Source organism: Ochotona princeps, chromosome 11 (assembly GCF_030435755.1).
Source record: "Ochotona princeps isolate mOchPri1 chromosome 11, mOchPri1.hap1, whole genome shotgun sequence".
Lineage (NCBI taxonomy): Eukaryota > Metazoa > Chordata > Mammalia > Lagomorpha > Ochotonidae > Ochotona > Ochotona princeps.
The window spans coordinates 23,237,456-23,262,328 of NC_080842.1; the positions used below are offsets into that span (position 1 = coordinate 23,237,456).

The 24,873-nt window shown below is 38.5% G+C and overlaps 1 protein-coding gene across 1 annotated transcript; it reads right to left on the reverse strand.

The window, feature by feature from the left end:
- Positions 1 to 673: 673 nt before the first annotated feature.
- LOC101523823 (plasma kallikrein) lies at positions 674 to 23,672 on the reverse strand. The gene is made up of 14 exons (XM_004579250.3): positions 23,615 to 23,672; positions 20,325 to 20,487; positions 18,508 to 18,611; positions 15,633 to 15,792; positions 14,941 to 15,050; positions 12,722 to 12,881; positions 11,832 to 11,941; positions 11,517 to 11,679; positions 11,311 to 11,423; positions 7,476 to 7,644; positions 5,254 to 5,429; positions 4,288 to 4,383; positions 1,920 to 2,059; positions 674 to 1,395 (listed from the first exon to the last, which is right to left on the reverse strand). The coding sequence occupies exons 1-14, from the start codon at positions 23,670 to 23,672 to the stop codon at positions 1,231 to 1,233; spliced, it is 1,887 nt and encodes a 628-aa protein (XP_004579307.2). The 3' UTR covers positions 674 to 1,230.
- Positions 23,673 to 24,873: the final 1,201 nt, after the last annotated feature.

Sequence of the window (24,873 nt, forward strand, 5' to 3'; positions counted from 1 at the left end):
AGCATGTGCCACATTGCGACCCTGGGTTGATATCAGGTGGCCTTTCCCCATCCTAGGATGGGATGGTTGGGAGGCTGGGTATGGCCTATTCCCTTATCTTCCCTCTCCCCCTGAAATGGGAAGAAAAAATAGGAAGTTTGGAAACAGTGATCACACTCACTTCTCCCTAACCCTAGATCCTTCCCACCCTGATCGACTATGTAAACATCATCTAAAAGAATGATAATAATAACATGCATTTTGCAAAAACATATTGCATAGATCTCAAAAATTTGCACCAAATCTATTTTAAAATTCTATCTTATCTTCTGCAAACTTTCTGAATTGCTCTCATGTTGCAAGAATAGCAGCTAGAAGGACTGTAGTTGCACAGAACTCTCAGCAAGCCCTTTCTGGTATCTCATAGCAATGCTCAGATAACAAGGGAGTGGCCTGTTTTCCAAGATTCAGATAACCCTTCTCTTCCTTGTGAAGGCAAATACTGCAAGGTCTGTTCCCTTCTGCAGGACAGAACAAAGCCCAAGCTTGCTTCACCTCAAGAAAAACAGGTAGTAGCAAATTTATTTTTCAGATTTATTTTCAATTTATTTTAAAAGCAAAGAGAGGCAGTATCTTCCATCTGCTGTTTCTAGGCCAGGAGCCTAGAATTGAATCTGGATTGCCCACATGGGTGGCAGGGAACTAGGTACTTGGGCTTCCTGTGTGCATCAGCAGAAAGCTGGATCAGAAACAGAAGACCTGGGACTACAATGAGGCACTTCGGTATCGTACATGGGCATTTCAAGTGGCAGCTTATCTTGCTGTGCCACAGCGCTCACCCCAATGGTGGGTTTCCAGGAGCAGGGAAGCAAGGCACATCTCTTGAGATTCACTGAGCACTAGAGGAAGCACTGAGATTAGAATGAACCCAGGCTGAGGGCTAGAATCTGGATCCAATTGTTTCCAGGTATGTTTCACAACCAGAGGAGAAATACTTTCTAATTATTCTTGACTACCACTGTATTTCACAAGCAGCAGTGGAGATTTCCATTATCCTTGATTATCAGTTCCCAAGGAGAGGGTGCTGAAAACACAGGTCCCTTGACAGCCATGTGCGTGTCAGTGCTGGCCTGTGACAAAGTTGTGAGGTAGATGTGCTCTTCACCTTTTGCAGATGAAGATTCCAAGATGCAGAATTTGGATTGAACCCAGCTCGTCAAATGGGTGGCAGCTTGTCCTTGTGCAGTCTCTTCAATCCTTCTCCTGTATCGTCTCCAAAATCCAGTCCACATACTCAGCTACTTTCGTATAGACACCAGGGTGGTCTCTGCGGGCACAGCCTTCACCCCAGCTGGTGATGCCCACCAAATGCCAGTTGCTGCTGTACTTACAGACTAAGGGACCACCTGAATCTCCCTGTGTCACAGTAGGTAGAAAAATAATGAAAAATTACATGACAGATACCATTCAGATAGTGAGTTTCTAGTCAAATTTCACACACCATACACACATCATAACATAGTTTCTTAAACTTCACATATCTCATGCAGATGACCTTTTGGATATGTTTACAATGATTTGATTTAACAGTGCATGCTTACATTTTCCATTTATTTTCTTTTCCATTCGGATGTAATTTCAACAAGGACATTTGAGATCACAATCCCAATGTCAAAGAAGAATAATGTTGTATTTTAGGAGAAATACTCCATGTACATTTGTCCTCCCTTATGTTTAGCATGTACACACACAGACTGTAACATACACACCCAAAACCATACATGATGTACATTATATAGCTGTCAAATTGTTAAAGGTTGTTTATAAAATAGTTTGTCTTTGAATTTTTAAAATTGATAACTGAAAGGAAATATACTATTGGGAAATATATCTTGATATAAATTATCTCTAGAAGCCTATTATATTTTTAGAATAATTACCTTACAGGCATCTTTTCCCCCTTCTTTATAGCCAGCACAAATCATTTGTTCAGTTATTTTATGATCTCTATAGCTTTTCTGGCACTCTGCATTTGTCAGCAAAGGAATAGTTGCCTTTTGAAGAGTGTTGTGGATTTTACCTGCAATAAATAACCAGGGTGTAACTTCAGAGAAAGAGAATAAAATAAATATGGAAGTAAGGTTAAAGTCTTAAAACAATTGGGGTCATGTCTTTGAAGACAAGTAGGCAATGAAGGTTGGAAAGATAAGGTGGAGAGAATGAGAAAAAGAGAGAGATCCAGAAAAAGAGACAGCTGTAAATTGTCATCTTATCTCTTAGAGATGTTAAGATAACCCCAGCAGTACAGGCTGACCAGGGATTTTTTTCCACCATTATCTTCTTCCTAATAGAAGTTCCTATTTATATTTATTGCCTACAGTTCAAAAGTTTGCAGGATTTACCTCTCTCTTTCATTTTATATGTCCAAAATTATGATTTATAAGGGGGGAAATAGTCTCTGGCAAAGGAGGAACATCTCTTCTTCACAAATATTTCCATGAAGATCAACTTCTGTATAAATACCTTAATTTCTCCCATTTTTCAGGTTCCCCACTAAATAAATGTTGAGAGACTTGTTTTAGTCAAAATTACTTTTAATTTCTGTCTTCGTCAAGGGAAGATTTTGAATTTAAATCAATTGAACAAATAAATTAGAAAAGATGGAGGGATTTGGAAAGCTATTCCTTCTAGTGTCCATCAGAAAAAAACTGGATTTTGGAAAAGAAGTATGATCCATTTCGTGAAAAGTTTAAAGACAAGTAAACTGGGTTCCTTTTTTTAAAAAAAAAGATTTATTCATTTTATTACAGCCAGATATACACAGAGGAGGAGAGACAGAGAGGAAGATCTTCCATCCAATGATTCACTCCCCAAGTGAGCCGCAACGGGCTGATGCGTGCCGATCCGAAGCCGGGAACCTGGAACCTCTTCCGGGTCTCCCACGCGGGTGCAGGGTCCCAATGCACTGGGCCATCCTCAACTGCTTTCCCAGGCCACAAGCAGGGAGCTGGATGGGAAGTGGAGCTGCCGGGATTAGAACCAGCGCCCACATGGGACCCCGGGGCTTTCAAGGCGAGGACTTTAGCTGCTAGGCCACGACTCTGGGCCCCATAAACTGGGTTTCTTAACCTAGGGTGCACTGAAAGCATGTACATGGTCCATAAACTTGGACTGGATAAAGTATACCTTTCTTTTTACTAATCTCCAACTGAAATCTCATATTCTCTTCAGTTACAAACGTAAGCACCAAACATAGTAGTCTTAGCAGTGCCTGTGAGTTTGCCACCAATAGAGATTAAGATAGTTTTGCATCACATTATATTTGTGGTGGGTAACTGAAAATATTGTTTGTGCTATCAACTGTTCAAAATTGGGACAGGTATTAGAACCCTATTTATTTTTTAATAATTTTAAGATTTATTCATTTTATTACAGCCAGATATACACAGAGGAGGAGAGACAGAGAGGAAGATCTTCCGTCCAATGATTCACTCCCCAAGTGAGCCACAACAGCCAGTGCTGCCCGATCCGAAGCAGGGATCCTGGAACCTTTTCCGGGTCTCCCACGTGGGTGCAGTGTCCCAATGCATTGGGCCGTCCTCAACTGCTTTCCCAGGCCACAAGCAGGGAGCTGGATGGGAAGTGGAGCTGCCGGGATTAGAACCGGTGCCCATATGGGATCCCGGGGCTTTCAAGGCGAGGACTTTAGCCGCTAGGCCACGACGCCGGGCCCAAGAACCCTATTTTTAATATGTAAATAAATATATTTCATATATTAATTATATATAATATGCAAATAAATACAATTACATCATATCTTAAGTAAATTTGATGACTGTAATTCAACTTAACTGGCTTCATTTATTGTCTTGGGAATTTTAGTGAAGCATGGAGAAGCATTGTTAGAGAAGTGTTTCACAGGCTTCATCAGATTGCGGCAAAACCAAGAACTACCCGCAAAAAGAATGGACATACCTTCTGGACATTAACATCAAAAGAGAACATGGTTTGAGGACAAGGGCACACCAGTTATACTGAACATAAGATGAACTGAATGGGTTTATTGGCCTTAAGTAGTTCAATCTTTGTGAAGCCCAACAAATTACCTGTATATGATGCTTAAAATACTACCACATGAATTTTTTTGAGTCCCAAGTAAAAATCTCCTTCTTTAAGACTCATTGAAAAAATATTTGGGAATATTGGAAAGATCATGATGCTTTTAGACAGAAGCTTATTAAATTTGTCTACTCCGTGTATTCTACCAAGACTTGCTCTAGGAAAAATATCAAAAATGTCAGGCTGTACCTTTTTCCTTTGTGTAGCCCCATCCTGTTATCCAGCAGTTGGTGTAAATTGTGTTTGTATTTTCTTTGGAAGGCAGGCATACTGCTTTTTGGAAGTCTGAAAATGAATTCTTAAATTAGAGTTTGGTTCAATGAAGTTATAGGCATTAGCCATGAAAAGACATCCTTTTCCACATAATAGCACTTCTGTATTATTTGTAAGGTCAGTGATTCAAGATTTTTCACCATCAGAATAATGTTCACCTGACATTTGCTTATAAAGCTTTCTGAATTAAATTAAAAAAAAACTCAGAACTCACACTGAATGTTAAAAGCTTTTGAAAGTTCTTAAAGTGTGCAAACCCATAATTAATAGTCACAGCAAAGTGTCTACACCTATTCATTGAATGGTTATCAAGTCAATGAAGTCATCATCATTTCCATTTTATAGATTAGGAAATTAAAGCTGCCAAGAGGAGAAGGTGACATGGTCATCACAGACACAGAAGGCAGGCAGTTCCGTGGAGCACCGTCCCTCCGTGTCAGCCCCTTCAACCATAATGCTCCGGGTTTTGCTGAGGCTCATTCTGCATTAGTCCCTTCTCTGGTCACATTATGTCCAGAAGTTAGCAGTCTGGTCCTTCTTGCCCTAATACATTCCTCATAAACCCAGGACAGTGCTGGTTCTGTCCATCTTGTCCAACAAACTCCAAAACACAAAGGTATTTCCCAAACTTATTATTTCAAAATTCTATATACACTTGAATTCTTCTTTAAAATAACTGCTTAAAATTCATTGTCCCTTAAGTAGACAAGATTTTATGAGAAATTTTAGGTAACTTCATTTTCCTAGTAGCTACTATATAGTTCCCACAATTTTACCAGCCAGAAAATAATCTCTCCAGGTGTCCCCTTTCTTTCAAGCAGGTTTGAAAAATTAAGTCACCCCAAAACATCCAAAGAGCTTCCCCTTAAAAATGCTACATACCAGTGTAATTTAAAGGAGTCTGAAGTTGAATTAAAGCAATATCATGACCAATCTCTGAGATTTGATAACTTGGGTGAATAATAATCTCTTTTATTCGTGAGAAAGATGTTTCTTTTGTAATCTCTGATAGATGTAAAATTCCACCATAAATGCGCCAAACGTCTGGAAATAAAAGCCTAGGAGAGAAAAATAAGTGCTTGTTGAAACTGGAAGGCCTGGTCTTTGAGGGTGTTCCTTTTTTCTGTCATGTTCCATTCTCAAAAAGCACCAGCCGAGAAATACTACATATGCCATGCATTTTCCTAGTTAATTTCTTCTTCTGGTGTTTTGTCATCACCCTCAGTTGCAGAGCTTTATCTTTTAAGATTTAATTTGAACTATTGATAAGTGTGCATATCTGTAGCTGCATCATGCTTGTTTCAAGTAAAGTACAAGAATTTTACCGCCCCATTCAGACAGATGGCAGTGGGGAGAGACTCAATATTTAATAAGAAAGTCAGCTTAAATTCACAAAATCTGAAAGGAATTGCTTTCATTCAACTCAGAGCTATCAGGTTAGGCTGATCTCATACTGTCTCCTCTACTAGGGCAAATTGTAGGGACTTCTCTGTTGTCTTAAATGTATTTGTATTTCAAAAAGTATGAAAATTAATTTTTAAAAGATGAATATGCACAAAGAAAATCCAAAATTACAATCTAGAATAGTTTTATTTTTGCAAAGATCAAGAAATACTTATTACTACCAAGTGAGTGTGCATATAGAAGAAAATAATGGAGCTACAGGGGGAAGGTGGTTTTCGTTCACTTAAATCCTAGTGTTCTGCATCTGTTAGGTCTTACAAACCACAAAACTATGTTTGCAAAGGTGAAAATTCTTATTCCTAAGTTGGGATGTACTTAACTAACAAAGGTACCTACTATTTCCCACTTTAATGTCTTTTCCTCCTTTAGCAAAGCTATATACCCCTAGGTGCCAATGTGGTCTTTCCATGTGTCCCTTGATGCTGTTGTGTTTGGGAAGCATGAAGGGAGGGTGTGGAGGGGCAGGCAATATCTTCAGTCTTGGTACCTGGTAACTTGAATCCTGCCCTTTCATGAAGGAGAAGTGATTAATTTTATGCAAACAAAATACCTTGGAATTGGTGATGTGACATAAAATTTAAAGCTGCCTCCTACAATGCCAACATCCCATATGAGTTCTGGTTCACGTTCCAAGGGCTGCACTTGAAGTCCAACTCCATGATAATGGCGAACCTGGCCCAAGAAAGCTACAGAGGATGACCCAAGTGCTCAGGCTCCTGTCATGCATACGGGAGACATGGACAAAGCTCCTATCTCCGGATTTCGAACTGGCCCAGCCCTGGCTATTGGGATCATCCAAGGAGTGAACCAGCAGATAGATTTCTCTGTCTCTCCTGCTCTCTGTAACTCTGATTTTTGAATACATAATATGATAGACATTTCACCTCTCAGGATAAATACAAACTGAAGGAGATTTTTGAGATTTATTTACATATTTGAAAGTCTTTAATCATATGCATATCCATTTTTGCATTTCTTACTGGGTATCTCACTCTAATATGTACTTTTGAATCATTTTCATCTTCCTGATACCATGCCATGCATTTTAAGCATGTCACTTAATCCTTTGAGCAATCTTAGAAACAGATACTGAATTAATTGTATTAATTATTTAATGATTTTATTTATTTATTTATATGGTGGACTCAAGCTTCCTCAAGAGACTTGGATTCAGTTATTCAAGGTCATATTTCTAATACGTGATAAAACTGTGACTTATGCCCTGTTCTAACTAAGGTCGAAGTGTTTCAAAACATAAAAATGCTGCTGTATTTGCTTGGTAAAACAGAAATATTACATCAAATCATACATACTGAAAGAGCTAGAATAATAAGGTATCACCTTTTAAAATTTTTGTTATTATTACTTAGTACATTTGCGAATCTATTGGCCTGAAAGAAATTGGTCTTTGAAAAAAATGAATTTAGGTAGAGGAGTGTCAATCCCACAAAAAGCCACACTTTTTTTCTCATTGGTCAAATTAGTCTGCCCTCTGATCCTTGTGGTTTTTAAATAATTTAGACACTATTCTTTGTTCACATGTCTTGTATGAAAAAGAATAACTCTCCACTAATAAAGCCACATGATGGTGGAGGAATTCTTTAAAATCAAAATTCAGGATAAGATACATCTTAACCTACCCATCAAAGCAGTGAGCAGCAGTTAGAATCCACTGATTTCCAATGATGGATCCTCCACATGCATGGCTTTGGCTTGCCAGTTTCACCTGCAGGCTTACCTGCCAGGGCCACTCTCCGCTAGAAGAGTTCATTCCTCCCACGATGCGTGCATTTATTTTTGTTGTGCAAACTAAAAAGAAAGTTTTGAAGTTAATGGTTGGATGTAGAAGTTAAACAGAGAAGAAATACAGAAGAGGAGAAACAAGATGGCAAAATAGGGTAAGCACAAGTTTAAACGGATGAAGAATCATTAGCCAGAGTTAAGCAGAGAGGATTTGATGCTGGGAAATAGAAAAGGACAGGCCAATAGCAGAGGAATGCCTGGAGACCCATGAACATGAGATTAGCAGCAGGAATAATAGAGTGATATTGCAGTGACCAGATACCAAAGTAGCAGTCAGTGATTGGCCATCGGAGCTTCACCAGTGGCTAAGTGAGAGGAGAAGTTCACCAGGAGCTCAGGAGGTGAACCCAGGCTTAGAACTATCTGTGCTGCTGATTTGCTTGTTTTGACTATGAGTAGAAGCAGAGTGACAGAGGCCAAACAGGTGGGTGCAGGAACAGGGTGGATTTCACTGCTCAGACCCCTACCAGTGCCATTTTGTATACTGAGGAAAAGGTTGTGGGGATGGAGGAACAATAGTGAACTGCTCATGTGCTAAGCCAGGAGCAAGCTCCTTTCTAGCTCAAGACATTGCACTGGTCTCACTGTGAAAACAGTACTGACTTGGCATCCTGCAGGTTCCATCCAAAACAGGTCTTGGTGACCTTCAGACCTAATGGTCAGCAGGTTCTGGAAGAGCAGTACTGCTGACAACCCAATGATTTAGGACAGCTGGTGACTCCTGAATCCTGGGCACTGCTTGAACAGGGAGTGGGAAAAGGCTGTACAGGCAATAGTCTGGCCACAGCATAGGATCACAGGGCGTGGAAAGTAGTGAGCTAGGACCTAAGGCTATGGAGACCATGATGGAAGCCTAGAAGGGAAACTTGTTGGTGGTAGTGGCATAGTGACTGAACTAGATACCTATTACAATTGGTAAAATTTGCCTATAAATCAGTGAGCAACACAGCTTAGAAACTGGAGAGAAATCTGCTAATCAGAATAACAATATCAAGAGCAAAAGAGAAAGAGGCACAATGAATATTACTGATGCCTCCTCCCCCACAAAGGAGCAAAAGCCTTTGTCAACCTAAGAGTTAACTGAAGAATACATAGGGAAAATGGGGATAAAGAGTTTTTAAAAACTTGTTATAAACCTTTTAATAAGAACAAGAAGCACATATAGCAGTCGAAGGAATTTGAAAATTATGTTACATAGAAATAGCAAAACTGAGCCAAAATGAAACTGAACTATTAGAAATGAAGGACACAATAGAGCAAATAAAAAAATTCAATGAAAGTCCTTAGTAATAGAATGAGTGAAGCAGAAGAAAGAATCTCAGAATTGGAAGACATTTCAGTAAACAATGGAGAAACAATCAAAAGACTGGAAGAGGAACTGAGTCAAGCTAAAAAAAGTATTCAAGAATTAGGAGACACCATTAAAAGGTCAAATATAAGAGTTATGGGAGTCCCAGATGGCTCAGAAAGAGCTGAGTTAAAGAATGCATTCATTGGGCCCGGCGTCGTGGCCTAGCGGCTAAAGTCCTCGCCTTGAAAGCCCCGGGATCCCATATGGGCGCCGGTTCTAATCCCGGCAGCTCCACTTCCCATCCAGCTCCCTGCTTGTGGCCTGGGAAAGCAGTTGAGGACGGCCCAATGCATTGGGACACTGCACCCGCGTGGGAGACCCGGAAGAGGTTCCAGGTTCCAGGCTTCGGATCGGCGCGCATCGGCCCGTTGCGGCTCACTTGGGGAGTGAATCATCGGACGGAAGATCTTCCTCTCTGTCTCTCCTCTGTATATATCTGGCTGTAATAAAATGAATAAATCTTTAAAAAAAAAAAAAAGAATGCATTCAGTGGGGCCCAGCAGCGTGGTCTAGCGGCTAAAGTCCTCGCCTTGAAAGCCCCGGGATCCCATATGGGCGCCAGTTCTAATCCCGGCAGCTCCACTTCCCATCCAGCTCCCTGCTTGTGGCCTGGGAAAGCAGTTGAGGATGGCCCAATGCATTGGGACACTGCACCTGCGTGGGAGACCCGGAAGAGGTTCCAGGTTCCCGGCTTCGGATCGGGCACGCATCGGCCCGTTCCGGCTCTCTTGGGGAGTGAATCATGGGACGGAAGATCTTCCTCTCTGTCTCTCCTCCTCTCTGTATATTTGGCTGTAATAAAATGAATAAATCTTTTTTAAAAAAAGAATGCATTCAATGAAACAATAAAGGAAAACTTCACTAATTTGGTTAAAGAAACAGCATACAACAGGGATACAGAACTCCCAAACTCCTCAATAGGGTTGACCAAAGTGATCTTCACCATAACAGATGATAATCAAGTTCTCTTCAGTTGAACACAAGGAAAAAATCCTTATACACATGAAAAAAATCAATTAACATAAAGAGGGATTCCAGTCAGACTCAATTTCTGACTTCTCAAAGGAAATGCTAAAGGACAGAAGAGAATGGCGTGACATATTCCAGATTCGAAAAGGGAAAAATTGTCAGCCCAAAATAACTTACCCAGAAAATCTTTCCTTTGTCTTTGAGAATGAAACATTTTTCCACAATAAAAGAAAAACTAAAAGAATTCATCTCATCCAGACCTGCCCTACAAAAAATAGTTACAGATGTTCTCCTGACAGAGAAAAGGAATAGCACCTACAAAAACCAAAGGCAAACTTGGAGAACATCCCAATAAAACAACAAAATAAAACTAATTCAAACAGTGAACAAACCATTGCTAAAATGACAGGACCAAATTACTGCCTGTCAATATTAACCCTGAATGTAAATGGCTTAAAGTCATCAGTCATCTGTCATTGTCTGTTGCCTGCAAGAGACACATCTCACCAAGAAAGATATGTGGAAACAGGCTACAGAAAAGAAAAACAAGCTGGTATAAGTTTTCTTTTTTTTTTTTTAAGATTTATTTTTATTGGAAGGTTAGATATACAGAGAGGAGGAAAGTCAGAGAGGAAGATCTTCTGTTCGATGGTTCACTCCCCAAGTGGCCACAACAGCTGGAGCTGCGCCTATCCGAAGCCAGGAGACTGGAGGCTCTTTCATGCCTACCACATGGGTGCAGGGTCCCAAGGCTTTGGGCCATCCTCAACTGCTTTCCCAGGCCACAAGCAGGGATATGATAGTCTCCATTACTCTTACATGAAAAGCTGTACAACAAAATCAACAACTGTAAATTTCTATTTTATTTCTATTGTTGATTGTATTATGTCTTTTCATTTGAGGGGATGTACAGTAGCTGTGAAATGGAGACTAACATATCCAGATGTGAGGATACAATGCAGTATGCATCCCTACTTCCAAATCAAAGATGGACTTCCAATGAAACTGTTGGATATATCTTGGCAATGAAATACTGGAGTGTTTGCCATTATCCATACCTACAATGCCAGGATACACTTAAATGGCACAATGATGGATTTATGGCTCTTTATGAAGGAGTATACTATTGTAGTAATATAGGTGAAATCATTGGTAGAAGGGGATTTAGGGAGAGAGGAAAGAAAATCCCAGTGCTTTTGGAACTGTATTATACAGTTAAAAAAAGTCAAGTGGAGTCTCTTTCAGTCATGGAAAACAGAATATATAATTAATTGCACTCTATTAGACTAGGCAAAGTCTCAAATCAAAGCAGGCCTCCTAGACAGTTCCATGAGAAAGTGAGGTTTACTTACCAGAACCATTCACAGTTTTACACAGTCTTAACGAATATCCGGAGTTTGCATGTATTCTACGTGTGATGCTAGCTGGGGAACCATCCGAAGATAATTTTAAGGAACACTTGCACCTGGAAAAAATTGACTGTATAAAATTTAAATTTTCACAGAAGGAATGGATGTACAGAATTATGTTGTGAATTGTTAAGGAAATATCCTCTTACTTCTCTTCCTTACAATCTTCAGGGAGTGAAGAGTAAGTGAAAAACTGACAGCGAATTGTCTCTGTACAGGTCTCTTGGCAAGCAGTCACTCCTTCAACGAAGGTGATGCCCAGTTCTTCTCCCCCAAATTCAACTCCAGAGTACGTTTGGTAATGGCAGGGTTCTGTGCCAGTTATAAACATACAAAAAGAATGAGGAAAAGAAATAAATCATGGTTATTCAAATTTCTGTTACCTCGAAGATAGGCTCATCACTATTTCTTGTAGCAAAACAATAAAAATTAATATTTATGCAATATTATTTTTGATTCATTACCAGGAAATGTTTTTTTGCAGGTTACAAGGCTGTGTCCAGACACAGTGTTTTCTTGAGGAGTAGGGATACTTGGTGTACCACTTTCAGAAGTCTTCAGGAAACATGCATTTCTGTTTTTAAGAAAAAATAAAAGAAACAAGAGAAAGAAAAATTCATTACAAGCACTAGGCAAATACCAAAGCAGCTTACAACAGAAAATCAACTATGCAAACTTAATTCTTCTACAAAACTCTTCAAAGTAATTTGACTACAAAAATCTAACAAATAAAAGGGATTAATTGCAAATCAAGTCACATCTCCTTATGGTGAAGATTAATACGTAGAGATAACCTGAATGGAGGACAATAGTGAAATTGCACCGCCTAATTGGAAATACAACACATTGCCTCTCGACCTTTTGGCTAAGATCAAGTGTAGAAATACAACACATCAAAGAGATTTAAAAAAAAAACAACGAATTCTAGGGATTAATGCTGCTAATGCTCTTATATAATTATATTCCTTTGCTGTAGTCTCACATGGTATGTAAAGAAAGGGGTCAGTTATCTCTGGGTATCATTTTCCAGAGTTCTTGCTTCCGAAACAGAGAGCTGTTAGAGCTCCTAGGGCTTTAGCAATATATTGCCAGTGAGTGGTTCTCACTTCAAGCGAATAGAAAGCATTCAAATCATTAAGAAAAGCATCAGATTTTTTTTCTTCATGGCTGTTGTTTTATTGACTCAATGGCATGTTTGTAAGAGAAGGGGGTGGAAAAGTTTGCTAATCTCCTAACTGATCTGCCAGAATAGTACCTACTAACACTGTAGAGTCCAGTGTTTTGAGGGAAATGAAGAAAACCTTTTCAAACTCCAGCTACAAAAGAACAGCAGACACCACACATTCGCACTCACCTTTGTGATTCTATATGCCATTCATTATTGTAGTACGTAAAGAAGAGGCAGTTGGAATGATAGGTGCAAATGGTACGACAGACAAAAGGATTTGGAGCAGTAACTCTGGCAACATTCACGTCTGAGAATGCAAGGTTCTGGAAAAGGTTCATGTGGCATCCTGTGAATTCAGAGTGATGCTCCTCAGTCAGTAAGCAGACACTGTGTTTGTAGTTTGTCATCATTGTAAGAAAAGTGTAATGATTGATCGTATCACTAGAAAAACAATGTCATTTCAAATATTCCCAAACTTCCTTTTTCCTATATAGGATAAGGCACAATGGCCCAATAATAGACAAATCCCTAAGCCAGGGAAATGGTATTGGTCAATTATCGTTCCAGCTCTGCTTCCACCAGTGCAACATATTTCAGTTACTCAACCTATGATCTCATTTTCCTTATTTTTTCTGACCCTTATTTTGACCTTAGACATACATGGTCTTGTTCTAATTTTGCTGAATATTATGAAAGATAGTTTGCTAAAAAGAGATTAGCAAAACACGTGGAAGTTGAACAAGAATTTACCCATTGAAATTAGACTAGGGAAAAAAATCAGTTTTCTTTTCTATGTAAGCATATGTCTTAATTGTATTTTTTTTGTTCTTGTATCATTTGTTCAGTTTACTGAATTTGACAGTAGAAATTTCATCAAAAGTAGAAAAGCTTAAAGACTGATGATAGTTATGAGAAGTATAAAAACAATCAATTTCAATTAATGTACTTGGGTCAAGAGAGAGCACATCTTATTCATGTGGGCAGTCTAGGAAATTTGAATTCAACTAATTAATCTAAGAAACATAATATAGAAATAGCTATTTAGCCTAGTCATTGTGGTACCCATATTCGGTATCAAAGAATCTAGATTTGATGCCCATTTCTGACTCATGACTTGAGCTTCCTGCTAAGACAGACCCAGAAAGGCAATGGTGACTGAATACGCAAAGTTGAGTTTCTAGCCCCCAGTGTTTTCCTGGTCTACTCCTGGTTACTACAGTCATCTGTGGAGTATGTCACTAGATGGGATTCCTCTGCCCCACACACTTCCTCTCAAATAAAAATAAAGGAACTTTTGAAACATGATAGATTATTAAAATCAGGGAAAAAAAAAATATATATATATATCTCCCAACCTATAATTGCATCTTCACAAGGACACCCCTGACCAGTTTACTTGGATATTTATAGAGGAAAATAACTATCTCATGATAAGGTCCTTTTTTTCTAGATCACTGAAAAATACCAGGATTCTTTTTTGTTTGTTTCTTTACACTCATAGCTACCTAAATCTACTCCATAGAAATATACGAATTCATCTACTTTTTATGGAAATCACAGCTCTGTAGAAACAAAGCAAAACCCAAAACTAAAAAGCAAGATATGTCAACAACTGATAGGCATTCTGTTTTCCAATGTAAATATTTTTAAATTTTTCCCTAAATCATTTCTTATTTTCTGTGACACCTAGATATTTTGCCCTCCTACAGTGGGGAATAGCTGTACCCTCATAAGCTAAATAGTAGAAAATTTCATGGCAATTTTCTGGTGATTCAGTTGAAATTATCTATATCCCATGTCTAAAATTACACGTTTTATCAATTTATCATGATAGAATCATTTCACTAGCTATGGATACATCACAAGATGAAGTCTTCTCCCCAATATCACTATGATAGTTTCCAATTATTGCTGTACTAGGAGGGTAATCAGAATTAGTGATATAAATAAAACAAATTTATTCTTTCACTGTTCTAGACATCAGAAACCTGAAAAAGGCCAGATCATATGTTGGCAGAGTTCTGTTGTGTTGGTAGGCTGTAACAGGGAACATGTTTCCTTGTTTCCTTGCTTTGTCCAACTTCTGGAGGTCCTCTAAATTCTATAGATCATGGATCCTCACTGCATCTTCAAGGTCAGCACTCACATCTTCCAGTTTCATTGTCTCTGATGTTGACCCTTCTTCCTGCTTCTCATTCATAAACTTTTCTGTGACTATAGTAGACCCAACCAGATAATACAAAGCAATCTTGCCATCTCAAAGTCCTTGACTTAATCACATCTAAGACCTATTTTTTTCAAGTTAGATAACTGTCACAGAACCCAGTAATTAGCACAAGGACACCTTTGGGGGCTCTTACTCTGACCACTGTAATCACATAGTGAGAAAATAGCCACATAATTACCAATTTCTGAAAGTGCACAAGGCTTCAGGGAGAATCCAGACACCACATTATCCAGCAACTTGATACTGTTGGGTGTTCCTGTTGTGCTTTTCTTTAGAAGGCAGTTCTTCCTGAAAGTAAAGAGATTACTTTGCTTCCTAAACTGGGTACGTGCAGCAGTCCAGGTAACACTTGGCACTGAAATAATTCATGGGCAGTGGAAAGTAAACAAAGCAAGCAGAGCGAGGCTATTGAAAATGTGCAAAGTAAGGGTTTGCATGCTTTTGTTTTTTTGTTTTTTTTTTTTTTAACTTTAGGAGGTTTTATTCCAGCAGGGAGGAACAGGACTGAGGTGGTGGAAGGGTGGCAAAGGGAAGGGGGAGGAAAAAGGGGAGGTCAGAGGGAGGAGAGAGACAGAGCCATAGCTGGGGGCTAGGGTTTGCATTCTTAAGAAACATCCAATTTTCCTCCCTTCCATACTAGGGTGAGACTGGGGTGGAAGATGTTATTTTACAGCACAGAAACCTCATTCTACAAGCTCTGCCTATCTGTAGACCAAATGAAACTTACTCTCTTTAGGAAAAATGATGCTAAAACTGAGGAGGTGAGGTTTAAAAGCCTTGCTTCATTTTTAGCTGAAAAAATAAAATTAAGTCGTAGAGAATTAAATCCTTGAAGCACCATCATAAACAAAAAATATAAATTTTACTCACCGGTGTTCCTCTTTGTGAAATGTTCTGGTGGCATATGTGAAAAACTGGCAGTGAATATTGTTAGTGCATTTTCTTTGGCATTCCACAACACTTTTAACCTTAGATACGTTAAAATTGCTTCCTCGCATATCAATTCCTTTGTAAGTGGTTTGGTGGCAAGCTATACAAATGAAGGACAGGGAGACATTTTTGTCAATTTAATTTCTGGAGGTGTATCAACTGCCATTTGGGAAGGCTAATTTCATGTCTGGCAACTACTTTACTAACAGGGGATTTGAATTTTTTATGATGTCTCTTAATTTTCAAGCTAAACTTGAAATCAATACAACCAAATGTGATTTTATTTTCCCCCAAGAACACTAGCATTTGAAAGAAATTACTCTGCTTCCTAAAACGCAAGGTACATGAGGCAATATAAGTAACATTTTGTACTGAAATTGTCATTGGCTGAGAAAGTAAACAAATAAAAAACAGCAAGGACCCTCATACTGTGTGCCAGGGGTTGGCATTGTTAAACAAGTTGTTGTGCCTTTGATTTCTTGCACTGAAAGCAGGAGAGTATCTCTTTTTCTTACTATTCTACTTCAACCACTCCTGATTGTGAATTGTGTCGGTAAGCCTTGCCATTGAGAACTCTCAGAACATAGTAGTACGTGAAGACTTCTTGCAAACATACCATGAAACATTTCCATTCTTACCTTAAGTTTTACTTATCTATCCTTTTAATCAAAAAGGTTCTTAATTTTTAATTTACTATTTTCAAATTCGGGATGCACTATGATTGGGCAGACAGACAGATATTCCTTCTTCTGGTTCACTCCTCAAGTACGTGCTGGTCTGCATTAGGATGAAGCCTGGGGCTGGGAACTCCATCCTGGGCTTCCCTGTGAGTGGCAGGGAATCAAGTATTTAAGCTATCTGTGTTCTCTTCCAAGATGCACATAAGAAGCAAGTAGGGATACAAAGAGACAGGACTTGATTCCAGGTATCTGAAGTGACATCTTAGCTTCTGTAGCAAATACCCACTGCTTGTCTACGGCCATAGCACCCTGAACACTCCCGATCTCGTCTGATCTCAGAAGCAAATACCCACTCCTTAACATTTATGCAAATAATATAATTGGGCCTGGCACAATAGCTCAGTGGCTAAACCTTCTCATTGCAAGTGCTGGCATCTCATTTGGGCGCCTGTTCAGTCCCAGCTACTTCACTTCCCATCAAGCTATCTGCTGGTGGCCTGGGAAAGCAGTCAAGGACAGTCCAAAGCCTTGTGACCCTGCACCCATATGGGAGACCTGAAAGAAGTTCCTGGCTCCTAACTCCTGGAATGGCTCAGCTCCAGCCATTATGGCCACTTGGAGAGTGAACCAGTGGATGAAAGATCTTTCTTTCCATCTCCCCTTCTTTCCATAAATCTGATCTGCCTTTCCAATATAAATAAATAAATCTTTAAAAATATGATTATTTCTATAGAAAATGAATAAAATTAGGTTGTTTATTTAAAAGACTTACATTTATTATATAAAATCTTGTTTTTAAAAGCAATATAGCCAGGATTTTGAACCAATAATGTTACATTTATTATATAAAATCTTGTTTTTAAAAGCAATATAGCCAGGATTTTGAACCTAGGAAGTATGGTTGAATTCATAAAACTGAAATCAAGAGTGGAAAGGATAGAAGCTAGACCAACTAGCAGGAAAACAAACCACTAGTGAATCATATGTAGAGGAATTACTATCTGTAGCAATTCGCTATACAAGAAAAAAACTAAAAAAGCAGACAAAGTTGCGATGGGATACTTACAAACATGATTTTCTTACAAATGATTATCTGAAAGCTGTAAGTCTATCTGTAAATGTGCTTAATGAAAATTGATCCTTAGCTTAAATACTTTATGTACCTGAGAGCAACTTTTCACCTCAAGGAATCTGGAGAAAGTTGGGAACATTAAAAAGAAGCTCAGTGAGTAATATTCAGTTTTAGAATGAGCTAGTAATAACTATGGAGTACTAACAAAAGCGCAACTACACTTTTTCTCTTAATTTTGCTATCAGATACAATAATTGCAAAAAGTAGTTACTTTAAGAACTTTTAGCAAATATATTAATCTATAAAATTGATTTCTAAAATGCAAAATAAAATTCACTTTAGATAAACTATGCTTATTTTGTTAGCTAAGTCAGTACTCCAAGTTTATAATTAAGGCAGTCGCACCTTATGGTAAGTGATGAAAACACAAATTGCCAGGACTTGTATTGTGGCATGTCAGATTTCCGCTTCTGATCAGATTCCCTACCAATGTACCTGAAAAAGCAACAGAAGATTGTACACATGCTTGGTCCCCTGCCACCCATGTTGTGGATCAGGATGGGGTTCCTGGCTCCTGGGTTTTCCCGGCCAAGTCCCAGTCGTTGCAGTGATTCGGGGAGGAACCAGCAGATCTCTCTCTCTGTCTTTCCCTCTTTGTAAGTCTATTTTTCTAATAAATAAATCTTAAAACACAGAAACACACATGAATTGCAGGGACCTGGGGTGTGTGTGTGTGTGTGTGTGTGTGTTTTGAGGAGGTGCTGGTATTGGGAAAGGAAAGGTGACAAAGTTTAAAACAAAGATAATTTATATTTGAAACTATAAGGTTTGTATAATAAGGATAATATAGTAATGATGTGCAGGAAAACTTCACTTCTGGCTGAGGACCACTGATGTACAACAGAATTGTGAACATGAATAGGGTCCCTTCTTTGATATCCAGGAGACTGCCATATGTCTCTGTTTCTTTCCAAAAAAAATTCAGAGTTTAGACTCTGAGTCAAAGATGTTCCGAAGTAGATTCATTATTAACTCAAATTTAGCTAGGAAATCCATATCTTACCAGTTATTTGGCCACACTGCTTTAAGGAATGCCCAGAAATTGCGCTTGTCCGATGCACTCTTGGCAGGTTTCCTGTAGTGCTGTCTTTCAGGAAGCAACCAAACCTATTTTAAAAAGTAGCTCCACTTATAAAGTAGAATCATAAACACACATTAAGGAAATATCTAGTATTTTCTATACAAAAATAAATGGAATAAGGGAAAAGGAAAATAATGCTATTGCTCTGACACTCACCAAAAGGCCATTCTTAGAGGAATTCCATAAAATGTTATGATCTCTGTAATACCTAATTTCAACATTGCTTTGCTTTATACTCATCTGTGCTTAAGCACAAAAAGCCAATTAAGGGTCGGTGATCTTTCTTATATTTCTATACTTTTGAGAATTTCTTCCCAACTTATGAGTGTTTATACAAACACTATCATTTATTTTAAAAGTGAATCTTTGCATAGGGTTCATCTTGCTTATTGATTTGTTATAGTCTGCACTTAAGGGAAGACTTGCTTTTGTCTTTGATGTTATTAATGGAAGATTTGTTTTGTTTCAAATGTCATTATTTATAAGAATTCTTAAACTTTTAACTCAACTTTTAACAGAACTTTTAAATATAGTCTGGGGTTCTCGCTACATATATAGTAAGATCAGAGAATGATTATCCAGTTTCTAGTTTTTAAACTCAAATTAAGTGACTATACATGTGGAAACAATGAAGAAGTTCCTTTCTTTATATTGATCAAAATAAAAGAAAATTCAGACACTCAATAGTTTTCCAAATTACTAGTATATAGTACATGTTCATAGGTGTACAACTCACACAGACAAAAGAGCATTTTCTAGATGCCTAAATTGTTTTTCTAGGCATCAATCAGAACTGATACATCCCATGACCACAATTTTAGGTCATATTCAATTATATTCATAGCAAAATCTTTGTCTAGATTTGTATTTTCTTAAGATTGTACTATTCACCAATTTAACAGGCCACAGACAGTTAAGTGTATTTCCTTATTCAGCTGAAATATTCATCTGTTGTTAGACTCTTTCTTAAGAGGGGTCTCAAGTTTAAGATTTTTAGCCATTTGACTTAAATACTCCCTGAGCATTGGGCATAAAAGTTAAGACATTGCATGTGACACCTGGTATCACATATTGTTACTCTTAGATTTGGGTCTCAGTTCTATTTCCAATCCAACTTCCTGCTAATGTGCGCCTTGAGTGGCAGCAGAAGATGGCTCATGTGCTTTGGTCCTTGCTACAGGTGGAGCACCGACAGTGAGTTCCAGATTCCTAACGTCAGTCTGGCCAAATGCTGTCCATTGTGAGGATTTGGGGAGTAAATCAGTGTATGGAAGATGTCTCTCTTTCTGCCCTTCAATGCAAATAACTAAATGACTGGCTTCTTACGTTTTAACATGCGTGGGGAATGTCCAAGCAGCAGATCATGTAAGTCCAACAAAACCATTTGGTCTGGACCTGTCCAGCAGCTACAGGCAAAATTGGAAATTCAATAAATCCAGTTTTTAGGTTGATAATTTAGTGTGACTTACAAATACTGTTATAAATAACTGTATGGTCCTTGGCAAAGAAAAGGTTTCCCCATTGCTGGGTGAGGATTTGCAAACCAAACAGATTGTGTTCAGTAGGTCTGGCTTGTGACCCAGGAGCCTGACTTTTGGAGAACTGTAGGGGATTCTGATGAAGCTCATTCTGGCATCCCATCTGAGAACAAACCTTGGATACGCTAAACATTTTTGCGCACAACTAACACCATTATGAGAAACTCTTGGCTTCAGCAAACTTGAAATGCCAGCTTTTACCATTTCTGTTCATCATTGGTTGAATTTGCTGGGAGAAAACTGAAGAACAAACACCTGGGGTGGAATGTGCACATCAGCCGACAGTGCTCGGCACTTGGGGAGTACATGGACACCACATCCCCTCCTCTGAAGAAGGTGTTTTGATAGAGCTGAGTCAGACATCCTAGGATGGAATCATTGGAAAATTAACTTGGAGTGAGTGTAAATAGTTTTAATAGATATATACCCGTGTGCTTAACCTTTTCACTTTTTAGACATTATTTTTAATTGGAAAGACATATTTACAGAGGAAAGATCTCGCCAATCCACCGGTTCACTTCTTGAATGGCCCAAAGCCAGGAGCTTCTTTCAATCTTTCCCGTGGGTAGAGGATCCCCAGATTTTGAGCCATCCTCCACTGCTTTACCAGGCCTCAAGCAGGGAGGATGAGAGTGGAGAAGCCGGGACACAAACTGGTGCCCATATGGGATGCTGGAGGTAGGGATTAGCCAGTTGAATCAGTGCACAAGCCGCACATTTTCATTTCTTTCACACAAAGAACATTAAACCACAACCCAAATAAAGAATTAAACATAACAAAAAATATTGTAACACTGTGTGATATTATTTAAAATCATTTTCTGGACGTTTCTATATGAAACACTTCATTGATTTTCACTTAGTCACACAATAATTTGCACATGAATGACTCACAATAAAAATAAGCCTTGCATGATTTTCTTACACTGGGTAACATGCTATGAAAATATCAAGCCTTAACAATAATGATATTTGACCAGTTTTCAAAACAGTTTGATAACAGAAGTATTCCTGGTATCTTACCTCTTTGTAAAGAAAGGTTGATGCAGGCTTTATTCCTTGCATCTTGTTTTTTATTTTAAAAGGTGTTAAGTAACTACATCTCAGAGTGGGTTGACTTGCATGAAATCTATACAGTTAGTAAGTGTTCTGGGAAATAAACTGAGCCCTTCTTATTTCTAGGCGTGAACTGTCTAAGATGCAATGTTAAATATGGTTCCTCATCTCAGTTTAAGTCAAGAAAATGAGCAGTTATTGCACATTTGCTTTTTTAAAGTTAATTTGCTAGATGATGTAAGCAAACGCATGTGTGTGCATGCAAACTGAAAATGGATTTAGAATTATTTGCTGATTGGAATTAATCACAACTCCAAAGAACATGTATTATTAAAGAATTAAGTGCCTTCTAATTCAAGTAGCACATTTATTTCGGTTAGTCAACTGTCCACTAACCATGTAACAAATCTGTTCATCCCTTGGGACAAAAGTTACTCTTTAAGGGACATGTCTTTTTGAATCTTATCCAAGGAAAAGGGAACTTAGACAATTCGTATTTTATGAAGCACTGAAGATGAGCATGTTCTCTCACCTCTGTTTCTCTAAGGATTTTGACCCCGAGTCTCTTTATGAAAACCTAGATCAGCAAGATTGCTTCCTTCACCCAGCGGTGTAGCTAAAATTACTACCGCTTGAATAACATTTATATTTGGAAAGAGAACAGATCTCTTCAGCTGAAAACTTGTGGGAAAATAAATTGTCAATGGTATATACCTAGATTTCATATGTACACAACACACTAATAATTGGTCCAGTGACAATGCTAGTTATCCAAGACTTTGGTTTTTGGCAGTTCAAGTTTCTATTGTATTCATAATTATTAGGAACCTTGCAGGAGTGTAAGAATGGCATTGCTAGCCTGTGAGTTCGCATTCTGCAATTTAGACATTGTGAATTTCCACATGAGTCAGCCAGTGTGGGGGATTACTACAAAGTACTCCACCTTTATAGCCTAATGGATACAAAGTTCTATTAGATATTCTTGCTTTATAAAACAGGGTCATATGTTGATGATGACAGTAATAGCCACAGTTTCATTATTTTCAGAATGTGTGTAAAGAACTATTACTTGTAATAACAATAATAGCTTACATAGCTATCACATGAGCCCCTGTGTCCATGGACTTTGGGCAGGTTTTAAAAGTTACACAAGTGATTGAAAAGGATATCAGGGACTGGCATTAAGCCACCACTCTTGTCTCAACATTCTTTCTTAGAGTGCCAGTTCAAGTCCCACCTGCTCTGTTTTCAGTCCAACTCCCTGTCCATTATGCCTGGAAAAGCAACAAATGACCTTAGCACATGATTTCCAGTCATCCACGTGGGAGAATAGGACAGAGTTCTTAGCTCCTAAGTTTGACCTGGAAAGACATAGCTATTATAAGCATTTGTTGACTGAACCAGCAGATGGAATAGTACTATTTAATCTGTCATTCTGCCTGTGACACTTTGCCTTTCAAATAAATACATTGTGGTGCAGCACATTTAGCCACTACCTATCATGCCTGCAACCCATATCGATACCGGTTGCAGGCCTGGCTGCTTCCCATCTAATTGTTTGCTAATGTGCCAGGAAAAGCAGCAGGAGATGGTCCAGGTGCTGGAGCCCCTACCACCCAAATGGGAGACCTGATGGCATTCCAGGCTCCTGGTGCGCGCTTGGCCAAGACCTAGCTGTGTCAGCATTTTGGGAAGTGAATCAGAAGATGGTAAGATCTCTTCTCTCTCTCTCTCTCGTCTCTTCACCCCATCACTCTGTAACTCTGTCTTTCAAATAAACACAAATAAATAAAATTTTAACAACTCACCCCTAGTGGTGGCACTGAAAAAACTCCAACCCTACAATGATTAAGAAAAGCAGTGTTCACAATCTTTCTTATTCTCTGAAAATTAGTGAAGTCGATCGAGAAAGAAGATGAAACCCTGACTGCAAATGATTCATGTGGAGCTACTCATACGATGGTTCACTAAGTTAGATTTCAACCCAATACTTTGATTTATGCAATGGTTCCCTACGGGAGAGAGTAAAAATTTCATGACATGCACTTATCAGATACTTGGATTAAATTGTGACACCGTCAAATGCCTGAAACTCTTAAGAATTTTCAGTCAAAGTTTGCTCTTCAGCATTAATAACAGAGAGAAAGCTGATTGTTTTGAGAACATTTTGTAGAAAGTCAGGTCCAAAGACACATTTCTATTTTCACATGTCCTGAGACTTCGTCACTCATGGCTCCTGTCCCACTCAGCCATGTGTTTCTTGTTTGATATTTCTGGGAACTTGTCCTTGCCTCCTAGTATTGAACAGATACTTATCCTGAATAATCAGAATCTGCCTCCTTCCCTGAAGTCTTCTCCAGGGGTGGCACCTCTGGCTTAACCTCCCCTGTGTCTCACCTACCTTTAATCATACGCCTTATAAATGCTTCACTTACCACAGGAAACTGTAGTAAACAGACAAATGAAATAAGCTGCTTGCCCGAATGAAATCATCCTAAAAAGAGAAAAAAAAACACAGTTATAACTTTTACTGATTTTAGATCATCTTTAAAACATATTTGAAATGAGTCTTAATTTAAGATGATATAGATTTTCTAGTAGATTTCTGAATTACAAATAAAGGCATACAATTATTATTGTAATGAAAAGGGAGTTTGGTATAATTTTTTATGCCTAGGGATTTAGAAAATATATTTCCAAGATACAAGTTGAAACCACTATACTACTGTATGGTTATTGTTTATTTGCCATTCAGTTGCTATTATATTGAAGGGGGAGTTGGGAGATAGGAATTAAACAACTATGAAAATTCTTCATCTGAGAAAAAGGAAATTATTATAAATAATGACAATAATGCTAGTTCATAATCCCATAGACCTTTGAAAATATCCAAGCCCACTTAAAAATTTTAAAGAAATTATAATCTTTGCTTTAAAAATGTTTAATGTTTACAAAAATGCCAATTCCTTCTAGACTTTCTGAACACTCAGGAAACTAGAGTATAAGCTAATAGTTTCTTTGTCAAGTAAAATTTTTATTTTAAAAACCCCACTTTATTTGGAGATCAGAATAATAGAAATTTGCTACCTGCAAACACAGTTGCTTCTGTGGTTCTCGAAGTGAGGGAGTCTCCTGCAACTTAAAAATGAACGGTCTCCAAGCTCTCTTAACGGTATTATCACAGGCAATATTTATTTTGTCCCCAGTATTGACTTTGGGTTTCCACCAACAGCTTCAACTTTCTGCACTGTCAACATAGTCCATGAACATCCTAGTCCCGGGTTCCACTCTTTGATACATTAACTATTTCATGGAGTGATGATATCAGTAAGGCAGTGGGATCAGAGCTTTCAGCATTCATCCTCTTGCTAAACATTTAATTATCATAAGAGCTAAGAAATTCAGGTGAGACTATATGGCACTTGTTTAGAGCACAATAAGTACAAAAGGATGCATTAAAGGATATAGAAAGAACTTGTAGACATATGACGCTGATCCTGAGTCTGGAAAGCACACTCTGCAAAGGGGAAGGAGATAATGTGAGCATCCAGTTTCACCAGAGATCCAAGCACCAAGCTTATCTTTGCAGACCCCAGTACCAGGCCAGATTCAGCCTCCAGGGCCACAGTAGTGCTGGTCCGGACTCAGGACACCCAGGCTCAAGTCTACTCCAGATTAGACTTGCCTCTGGGGC